Source organism: Lynx rufus, unplaced genomic scaffold (genome assembly GCF_022079265.1).
Source record: "Lynx rufus isolate CCGP_SWC_20201006 ecotype Redwood Valley unplaced genomic scaffold, mLynRuf1.p SCAF_1, whole genome shotgun sequence".
Lineage (NCBI taxonomy): Eukaryota > Metazoa > Chordata > Mammalia > Carnivora > Felidae > Lynx > Lynx rufus.
In genome coordinates this window covers 123,143,393-123,154,760 of record NW_025814823.1, presented here as the reverse complement: position 1 = coordinate 123,154,760, position 11,368 = coordinate 123,143,393, and the positions used below count along the sequence as shown (strand labels likewise).

The 11,368-nt window shown below is 42.5% G+C and overlaps 1 protein-coding gene across 1 annotated transcript; it reads left to right on the top strand.

The window, feature by feature from the left end:
• The first annotated feature begins 1,965 nt into the window (after window positions 1-1,965).
• On the top strand, window positions 1,966-8,583 carry SPINK1 (serine peptidase inhibitor Kazal type 1). Its single transcript, XM_047102767.1, has 4 exons — window positions 1,966-2,020; window positions 3,073-3,104; window positions 4,597-4,703; window positions 8,538-8,583. The coding sequence occupies exons 1-4, from the start codon at window positions 1,966-1,968 to the stop codon at window positions 8,581-8,583; spliced, it is 240 nt and encodes a 79-aa protein (XP_046958723.1).
• Window positions 8,584-11,368: the final 2,785 nt, after the last annotated feature.

The following is an 11,368-nucleotide window of genomic DNA, read 5'->3' as shown; positions in this document are numbered from 1 at the left end:
CAGCCAGACTATCACCCTGGCTGTTTCTCAAAAGTGTCAAGCAAGATTCTGCCTAAGAGCCTTTGCACTCGCTTTACTCTGTCTGGAGTGCGTGCTCTTAGATATGTGCCTGGTTCAATTCCTCACTTCCTTCATGTCTCTGTTCAAATGTCACTTAATCAGCAAGGTCTTCTCTGACCATCTATAACAACTATATCCTGGTCTTCCAGCATCTTAACCTTTTTCTCCTTTTTCTCCATAATATTTATCATAATTTGATATACTTTAAAATTATCTGTCTCCTCCAAGTAAAATGCAGTGGAGGCTCCATGAGGGCAAAGACTGTCATTTTTATTCATTGATGTATCCTCAGACATGAGCACAGTCCAAGACCAGGGGGGATCTGAGATTTTACCCTACTTGGAAGCTAACAAGTTAGCCTGCCACAGTTAAAGGGATTCTGGCAGAAAACAGACTCCTGAGTCAGAGACAAGGGACTTAATTATTCAGTAGCAATAGCTAGAGTGCCAGTGTCATCTGTTCTGATTTCTCACGCTTCTCCAGGGTGACAGAAAGAGGACCAAGTGGTACCTACAGAGAAAGTGCATTGTGCTCCAGAGAAGGAGGCCATGTTTTCAAAAATCTCTAATTTTCTTAATGCTCATTTTACTTTTTATTTTTTAGTTTTAGTTTTTAGTAATCTCTATACCCAATGGGTGGCTCAAACTCATGACCCCAAGGTCAAGAGTTGCATGTTCCACTGACTGAGCCAGTCAGGTACCCAAAAATCCCTAATCTTTTTCACTTTTGAATTTTTTTAAATCTTTTTGAAGTTTATTTATTTACTTATTTTGAGAGAGACAGAGAGAGCACAATGGGGTAGGGACAGACAGAGAGGGAGAGAAAATTCCAAGCAGGCTTCATGCTGTCAACACAGAGCCCCACGCGGGGCTTGAACTCACGAACTGTAAGATCATGACCTGAGTGAGCCAAGATCAAGAGTCAGACGCTTAACCAACTGAGCCACCCAGGCGCCTCTCCCTAATCTTTTTTAAAGGGCACTATGCCCACCTAATCTTTGCAATGGAGAGAGATAGCATCTTTATTATAATGAATGGTGAACAAACCTCCCCTTTGTTCCAGACAGAGACACTATTCCACCCTCTAAGTCCATTAGTTGTACAAACTTTTGAAAAGATTGTCTGAAGCACAGGCAGTGCGTGCGTCTCCTTATAAGAAAGGCAGAAACACAAGAGACAATGAAGAACTATCTCCTAATAACACATGGTAGACACAGCACACATACATTTGAATGAAAGATAAACACTTTGAGTTAAGTGCTATTATTATTTCAGGTCTCAGATGAATAAACTGAGGCCCAGCAAAAGTGAACTATCTGTCCAAGAACACAGAGCTATTAAGTATCCGGAGAGCACAATCTAGCCCCAAAGCACACACACACGCCTTAGGGAAGTGAGCCCTCTTTATTTCTAAACTGTGTCTCTGCCAGCTACCTTGGGCTTTGTGAATGAGTGCAACAAAAGAGAAAAAATGAAAAAGGGAAAAGCTGAAGGAAAGGAAGAAAGAATGGAGACCCATTTTTGGATATCCACACCTGCTCACATACCCAGAGCTACAGAGTACATACAGATGAGAACACTAGGGCTGCCCAGAGTCACAGAGGAAGTTGGGGGAGAACCAACTAACCACCAGAACTTCTCTGACGGTGTCTTGGCCAAGCACATTCCGGCCCCTGCTACTTCTTTCACCTTTCCTATGCAGGTGACATTCCTGAGACTTGGGGTCAGGTTATCCTACCGAGTAAATCAACACGAGTCAATCAATAACTCAAGAGATCTGGTGACAGGACAGGAGGTGGAGCCTGGGTGGCCACTCTGTCTATATGACCCTTCCAGTCCCAGGGCTCTGAAAAGAAGTGGTGAGTTCAATGCCATCTTCTACTGACTGGATACAGAACTTTCAGCCATGAAGGTAACAAGCATCCTCCTCCTCTGTGCCTTGGCCCTGTTGGGGCTATCTGGTAGGTGCCTGCATATTTTTCTGATTTGAGTAAAACCTGTTTGACTTGTTGCATTACTAAACCCATTACCTTCTAGATTTACATTCTAGTCTTAGATCTTTTGGTCCTAGCGAAATAAGGTCAGGGGCCTATTCCAGGGGGCTTCTTCAAGCCCGTAAGTGCCTTGCTGCTTCTTATGACATTTAGCTAGGAAGAGCTACCTCCTTACCTAGATCACTTCAGAAACTGTCAATATCAAAATCAAATCTCACCAACATTTCCTTCTTTGGATACTATCAGGTTAGCTCCTTTTCCCTTCATTGAGCTCAACCAAAATGACCATCCTCTACATGATGTCAGCAAGACCTGATATTTTCCGGGGAATGCAGCATGGCAATTTTAAGCATCTATCTGTGAATTGGATAAATGTGAATTGGATTAATAGGCAGTGTAGTGTAACAGAGGGAATGAGTTCCTTAGGGTCCGATGTTGAGTTATCAAAAGAGTTCCATGTTTAACATTACTTACAAAAAGACTTACATGTCATTCCAAGTTAGTTTTGTTATCACAAGACCTGGTTACTGCTAGTGGTAACTGCTTTACAATTAGTCGTATAAACTCTTCACATCTTCATCTATAAACTGAATTAAAGATACTTAGACTTCTTACATCACTAATTGTAAGATCAAAGGTCTAGTAACCAGTTGTGACAATGTCAGTGAGCATTCAGAAGATATTTGCTCCGTACCTGATACATTTCAAGCAGTAAGTAAATCACTTCTATTTTCAAAGAAATGGGTCAACTTTTGTGAAATGCTGAACTAAGATACTTTGATCATAATCAAACTTGTGCTTCATTTCCTTGACGCTTCAACAGGCAAGGAGTGATTGGACACCAGTGAGATATCCTTGAGAGAAGACAGAAATAAGAAAAGGTTGAGGGGACAGGGGGGCAGAAGAGGCCAGCAGAGAAGTCACCAGTCTTCAATGGAAGCTGAGAATTCTGATTAAGAGCAGAGCTGGCTTCTCCCATTTAGGACCCAACCTCACAATGTCTGATTTATGTTTTATAGGCAACACTAGAGCTGACTTGCTGGAAAGACAGGTAAAGACAATTTTGTACTTTCTTATCTCTAGGGCTAGAACTGTTTGCCCCAATCAATGCACATTCAAGTGTTTCAATTTCAATTTCACCTGAAATCAGGACAGGTGTGTGGTGCTAGCGAGGCTTAACAAGTATGGAGAGTAACAACAGTTTGCCCACAGGGGCTTATGCTGAAGAACAAATGCACTGACACACAGGCGGTTTCCATGTAGTCATACAGCCCTCGCTGTGAGGGGGTTTTATATATTTTGAGGCTAGCTGGTAGCACAAGGATGTTGGGTGGCATTCTTTTTAACTTCGCCCCAAATAGCCCTTCCTCCTTAGGGCCAGCTTGACCATGCTGGCATAAACTTTTCCCAATCCCCTAGGTGGAGCCCTAATTTATAACTAACAAAAGAAAAATAATAAACTTCGTTCTTCCTCTAGAAAAATAGTCTATATCTAACTTTCCTATTTTTTCCTTGTGTTTATAAGGTAAATTGCAATAAATCTGAAGCCCAGAGGGGGAAGTGTCCCTCTTTTCATTACATTTATATCTAGTGAGGGGATAGATGACAAACTTAAAGGGCATGAGTGAATAAATTACACTAATGATAAGGGTTGTGAAGAAGTTCTGGTACCATGTGGAACCTAGACTGGTTAGATCAGAGAATGTGCCCCTAACTGAGTGAAATTTATTTCGAGTCATAAAGGATAAGTGAGTGTTAGCAAAAGACTACTGGTGGGTAGAAGTAGTAGAGTGAAGGGGTTAAGAGCCAAAGCTCAGGACCTAGACCAACTAGGTTTGAATCCTGGATCTAGGAATTACCAGCTATGTGGCTTGGGTGATTTAATCTCTATGTGCTTCACTGTCTTCCCTGGAAGATGAGTATAATAAAAAGTTCATAGGATAGTTTTGAGGTTGAAAGAGAATAGTACATGAAAGCAAGTATGGCCTAAGACAGCCATTTCATAATTCTGAGTTCTTGCTGATGTCGACAAAATAGGCTATGCCAGGACTCCAAGGGGACAAAGCACTTGGTGTTGTCTGTCACATGACCGAAGGAAGGGCAGTGTGACTGGGCCACAGTGGGCAAGGAAGACATGCCCATGGTGTGGCTGACCTGAGAGGAACCAGCGCCCGCAGTCAATATAAACCTGAACATTATCACACTCACCTCATTTAAGCCTCACATGACCATCATGAGATAGTTGGCGAAGTGAAAATACCCTTCTCACTGCACAGATGATGTGACTGAGGTTCAGAGGAACCAAGAGATCTGCCAATATCTCACAACTTGTAAATAGCAGAGGCAGTCCATACAATCAGGCTTTCTGATTCCAAACCCTGAACTCTTTCTCTGGGACACTCATTATCACTACCCCCACCGGAGTCAGGCTTCTGTCTTTAAGCTGATCAACTCCAGGGAAGTGAAAGCTGTTTTAGAGATTTTGTTATAAACTCGAAGACTACAAAATGACGGAAAACAATTCTGTTTAATTCCATTTTCAGGCTAAATGTGACAGTGAAATACCTGGATGTACCAAGATCTATGCTCCTGTCTGTGGGACTGATGGAAAAACTTATTCTAATGAATGCTTGTTATGTGTTGAAAATAAGTGAGTACGAACTTGAGTGTCTTTTAAAACGTATTTTTAAGCTAGTTGTCTTCACATTTTCATATATTTTATCCCCCTAAGTTCCAACCAATATATCAATAACATTAATCTTACAAGAGAAATAAAACAAGTAGTTTTCCAAAAATAATGCTCAATCTCTTCTCCTTATTCTATATCTGGTATGATTCTATCCAGAGACATGCATACATTTATGTGTGTAATACAATAAAAGACAATATTTATTGTGTCAAGCATTGTGCAAGGCACTTAATATTCATGAGTCTATGAGGTACATAATATAAGCCCATTATACACATGAAGAGATTGAGACTGAGCTTAAATTACCTGCTCAAAATCAACCAGCAGGAAGTGACAGATCTGGTTCCAAATCGTTGCTTTTTCAACTACATGTTTTTTGAGAGAGAGAGAGAGAGAGAGAGAGAGAAAGAGAGGGAGGGCACACGCACACATGGGCACACAAGTTGGGGAGGGGCATACAGAGAATCTTAAGCAGGCTCCACACCCAACATGGAGCCGGACACAGGGCTTGATCCCATGACCCTGGGATCATGACCTGAGCCAAAATCAAGACTCAGATGCTTAACCGACTGAGCCGCCCAGGTGCCTCTCAACTATGCTTTAAAGTCAGGCACCAGCCTAAGTAAATTTGTGAGATACAGAAGAAAAGCCAACATGTTTAAACATGATTAAAAACAACTAATTATGCCTGCTAGGATTTGGAAAAGTTTGGACACTTTCTCTAGACCCTAAAGAAGGAGAGTGAGGCATTCCAATAAGGAGAAAAGCTGAACAAAAGGGAGAAAGGAATTAATCACATAAGATAAACGTGTTAAGGAAAGGACAGTGGAATGGAGGAGGAAAGTATCTGAATGGTTCTCTCAACCAGTTTTTAAAAAATCATGTGTATGACAAAAAAACATGCTTTTCCAGCAAGACAGTGGATGGTCTAGATTTTCAAAAAGCTAATACACCCAAAATATCTTTAAATTAAAAAAATATCAGGGGCACCTGGCTAGCTCAGTTGATAGCACATGTGACTCTTGATCTTGGGGGTGTGAGTTTGAGCCCCTTATTGGGTATAGAGATTACTTAAAATTAAAATCTTTAAAAAAATCATTCTTGCTGATGGTAATGATTGTGTTAACTAAAGCCCTCAAAAACGCATATATGAATCACATAGATTAGGTGGCCAAAAATATATTTTCATAGCACTTTTATTTATGGAGATGAGAGCCGGCCTCAACGAAGCTCATTTTCTGAAGTGATCACAGGTCGGGAATCAAACTCAGGCACTCAGAGAAGCAGATCTGCCACAAACTTTCTATTTCACATAGCTACTGAACACCTAACATGTGTCCAGCAATGTGCTAGTTTCCTCTGCTTTCCTTGTGCTTTTGAGTAAGAGAAATTAACTCATCAGGGCAAACAAGGTAGCTTCTTGTAACCTGTGAAAAGCGGCATCAAATGAGGTGTGAGGAAAGTGCTACAGGTGGGAAGGAGAGAATCAGATGTCTTCTCATTGAAAGGGTCAAGAAAGGATTCATGAAAAGGATGTCATTTAAATAGGGCTCTGAATTTTGGTAGCACTGCAAAAGCATTCCAGGTTAATGGCGTAGAACAATCAAAACAAATAAAAGAGATTGTGCAAGTAGTCCAGAAAACTCTAAGTTATTCTTAGAACTGATTTAGTATTAAAGGGTTTGATGTAAGCTCAAACGACTGCATATTATTTCCATTATTCCACAGTCTAAGTTCCCAATAACATGATCTCTCTTCTTGGTCTGCTTTAAATCACTTCAGAAAATTCTCAGTGTTAGCAAGCATTGTGGAAATAGGGCCCCAGGGAGAGAGATCTATCATTCTGAAATTTTAGAACCAAAATATTAGGTGTTCTGCTTTGTGGTGAATTTATTTCCACACTAAAGATTTGTAAAAGGAACTCAAAAACACTTGTTAATTTTCTCATGATCTAGGCTGTTGACATAAAGGTCAAACATCCTATTTCCATCCAAGGCGAGGAGAAAGCAATATAACAGCCTTGAGATTTAGAAACTTTCCAAGTGCCAAGACCAAAAGGCCCAATATTTATAGCGAAATATTGGGAAAATATGAGCTTAGAGCTGAGACACATCATTCGTTCAGCTTTTAAAACCTACCCATCCTGCTTACTTGCTCTATTTTTTCAAAAATATTCATATATGGGAAGAATATTTAAATGCCAGAAAAATGTAACTTCTCTTCCTGTATCTCTCAGATAAGTAAACAGGTCTAGAGAGAAAATGTGGTTTCTTCTAAAGTAAAATATTTTCAGATGAACCATGTTGCGTTTCTCTCTACTGCCCATTGAAAGCCCCAAATGAATATGGTGTAGAGTTAACTAGAGCCAAGCTCTAACCCATGTTGGTGGGTTGTGCTTGCATCTCCTAGCTCATTATGTGCTTGTCAGATATAGTCAGTCAGGACTTTTTTCTGTCTCTTCTATGTCTCCTTAGGGAGCCTGCACTGTCAAATTCTGTTCTATAGATCAGCGTTCTCTAGTAGAACTTTCTTCAAGATGGAAATGTTCTATGTCTGTGTTGTCTAGTGTGGAAGCCACTAGCCACCAGGGCTTAACATGTGGTTAGTACATCTAAGAAACTATATTTTTAATATTACATCATTTTTTAACTGATTTGAATTTAAACAGCTGAATAGGGATAGTGTCTTCTCTACTGGACAGCACAGGTAGAGAAATAAGTCAGTGTGTTTAAAAGTTTGTGCTGTGTATGTTAAAACAACTCAGACCTAAGTGTTATGCATGAATAATAATTATGGAACAAAAAGACATTAAAAGCTCTTAAAAAGGTGGCACCTGGGTGACTCAGTCAGTTTAGCATCTGACTCTTGGTTTTGGCTCAGGTCATGAATTTGCAGTTCGTGGGTTGGGCCCCTGTTGGGCTCTGTGCTGGCAGTGTGGAGCCTGCTTGAGATTCTCCCTTTCTCTCTGTCCCTTCCCTGCTCATGCTCTCTCTCACAAAATAAATAAATAAACTTAAAAAAAAAAAGGTCTTAAAAGGAAGAATCATCAAGGTCCAGATAAATACATGCAAAAAGATATATGGAAGTCAGATGTCCCCAAGTAACGGAGAAATAGAAGAATTTTTATAAACCAGTATATTCAAAGAAAGGATGGCTAAGAAGAGAGAGAGAGAGAGCTCTGCAAACAATCTCATGAAGAACAATTAGAGGATTTAAGAACATTTAGCTGACAGAAGAGAAAATTGGTTTGGGAAAGGTAGTGAGTTGGGAGTGAGTTGGTAGTTGAGTGAGGTTTTTATCTGGAGGGGAGGATGCTTAGAGCTGGCAGTTATCAGGATACAGATATGATTTCCTTTTGTGAGATCCCACAGATATTAATCCCCAGAGTTCTAAGACAAAAGATCAGCCAATTAGAGCATCCCGGAGTAGGCCAGGCAGCAGCTAAGATGGAAATCTTGTGGCTAGGACAACGATATTAGGAGTAAAAGAACCAATGATGACTTAGAGGTTGATTTCACTGGTTTCCTGTAATGCCACAGTAGATCTGCACACTCTGTGAGGACAGACATTTTTCCTTTCTGTTGTATCCTTAGTGTATGTAAGCAACAGCGTTGATTGATATTTGATGAATTTATGAATAAGTAAATGAATAAATGATTGAAAGACAAAGAAATGGGAATAAATATGAAACCTTTCTATTTTAAATAAAGCTGATCTTTTTTCATTGTTTTTCTCCCATTGTCAGTTTTTTTGTCAGCAAAGTTTGATTTTTTTTTTTTCCAATCTCTTCTATAGGAAGCGCCAGAACCCTGTCCTCATTAAAAAATCTGGGCCTTGCTGAGAACCAAGGTGCTAAAATCCCATGTGGTCATGACAACGCCTAGCTGGCCTTACTGTTGAATAAAATGCATCTAAATACTTCCTGTTGTTCCCGAATGCTTTTTCCTCAAAGGCACATTTGATTACACTGGGGTCAGGGGGCCGAAACAAACTCAGAATGGAACAAATTTTACGAAACACAGCAATCCTGAAATTTTGGACAAAGTCTCCCTCATGATGCTTTTTCCTTTCCCATTTCCTACCTCACATTCTGAAAACTGGCTCAGGAAATGTGACTGCAGGCAGGACACAAATGATCATATAATCCCATAGAGAATTAACTGGCATGAGAAGAAACAGTTGGTAAACTCTCAGTCCAGAAACATGTTATCCACTACCTTTTGCCAACTGAAATAACTCCCTGAGGTTACCTTAGGATTTAATAGAGCATCTATTATTGTGCCAGGACTCTGTGTAGTTGACTCAGATTTACAGGTGAGCCACAATAACCCTGTAAGGTTATCCTTATCCTGTGGGTCAACTTAGAAAAGTGAAGTAACCTGACTAATAGGCAAATAAGCAAATAAGGTGGCAGAGTTAGGCTTTTAAGTCAGGGCGGATTCCAAATGTAACACTTCGTGTTGTCCACCTCAGGTGGATTATTCTTTGCCTATTTCTTCCATGTGAATTTTGGGTAACATCCTCATATTAAAAGGCCTATATGCTTACGGACAGCAAATAAGGTAGAGATAGGGAAGTACCTCAAAAGAAAAAAGTATCTATAATCAATGAAAAAGACACAGAAAAGCAGCTTGAAATCCTGAGCTCTCATGAAGAACCAGCAGAGAGTGGAGAATTGGACAGAGGTCTAAAAAAAAGCCTGAGATGCACCAGGTACATCAAAATCTGTCCCAACACAAAATCTGTCCCTAAAATCAAGGTTTAGGTTAATTTCTTGTGCTATTCAGAATATGCGTGTCTTGAAGTTTAAATCTCACCACTAGAGGATGCTGTGGTCTGCTGAGTGACTCAGCCAGCTGAGCCTAACAGCTCACCAAATACCGTGCTAACAGAGGTTATGGATGTAAGATGGCTTCCTGCATCTTGTCTATGATGCTAGAGGACACTTGAAGGGCACCCTTAATATGAAAGAACTTTGCCACAGTAAACGGAATTTAAATCATTGAATGGTAGAAATCGTCATGTCTAATTGGACCATTTTACAGGTTTGGAAAGAAGAGGTTTGGAGGTTACACTAAGAAGGAATACATAAACACAGGTTGTTCGCCTTTAATGGTTCTGTTCTGCTCTCTCGCTCTCTCTCTCACCCGTTAAAAGGTAAACAGCAACAACCTACATTTCTGCCCAGCCATATTTTGGAGGACCCCAATCTGACGATTATCAACCTAAGTTGGTAGGACACAAAATGAGACAAACAAGAAGGGAGTAGCTGTCCCTGGGAAAGGACCAACAACTAATGGTACCCGAGAGCAAATTCATGAGTCACAATTCAAAGACCTAATTGTTACAAATGTTTTTGTTTTTGTTGTGTTTGTTTGTTTTTTTCTTGCAAATCTGAATTTGGAAAGGAAGAGGCAAGGACATTTTACCTTCCTCTATCGACCAGGCACCACAGATAGAGATAGGAGAGCCGACTTTGGTACAAACGCTTACCCTTTAGGTGGCCTCGGCCAGTTTTCCCAGAATGCCCCTGCCGGCCGCCGAGAGAGCACGATGCCCCAGCGTTCTCGGCCTGGTCACCAGATACTTCAGAGGAGGACCAATATCCCCTTTCCCTCACGGCGAGGGCTCGGCTGGGACGCCTTTGTCTGGAGGGCACCGCGCAGGTGCACGAGCCGCTCCCGGACGGAAGAGCTCCCGCGAGGCCACTGTAACGCGAGACGGTCTTTGAGGAGCTTCAGCTCCTCGTGCAGCCTTCCAGCGGAAGGGCTCGCCGCCCGCCGCCCCGTCCCGGCCCCGCAACCAGGCAGTTTTTACAGCGGACGCCGAACAACCCGAACTCAGTCCCCCTTCACAGTCGGACCCGGTCCGGTTTCTAAGCCGGAACCAGCCCGGCCCCGAACTTCTTCCGGTTTTGAAGTCGGACTAAGTCTGCCGTGGGACCCGGCCTGGTTTCGAAGTCAGACCCAGTCCGACTCCGGCCGGCTTGTGGGTCCAGTCAGGAAGAAGGAATGTTCCAGGAACGCTTGAGAGCTTCTCACGTAAAAGCTGCTGGGATCTCACAGGGGCGTCCCGACCACCTCCTGAGGCAGCGAGAAGCAGCGAGCTCAAGGATCCTGTTGCTGGAGCTCAGGGGGCTCAGCAGGTACCTTCCTGGGTCTGGTTGCTCGAGCTCAGGGGGCTCAGCAGGTACCTAGGTCTGGTTGCTCCAGCTCAAAGGGAGTAGCGGGTACCTGGGTCTGGTTGCTGGAGCTCAAGGGGCTCAGCAGGTGCCCTGGTCTGGTTGCTCGAGCTCAGGGGACTCAGCAGATACCTACCTGGGTCTGGTTGCTCGAGCTCAAGGGACTCAGCAGATACCTACCTGGGTCTGGTTGCTTGGGCTCAGGGGGCTCAGCAGGTACCTGGGTCTGGTTGCAGGAGCTCAAGGGGCTCAGCAGGTACCCTGGTCTGATTGCTTGAGCTTAAGGGCCTAGCAAGTTCCTACCTGCGTCTGGTTGCTCAAGCTAGGGGCTCAGCAGGTACCTGGGTCTGGTTGCTCGAGCTCAGGGGCTCAGCAGATACCTACCTGGGTCTGGTTGCTGGAGCTCAAGGGGCTCAGCAGGTACCTTCCTGGGTCTGGTTACTCG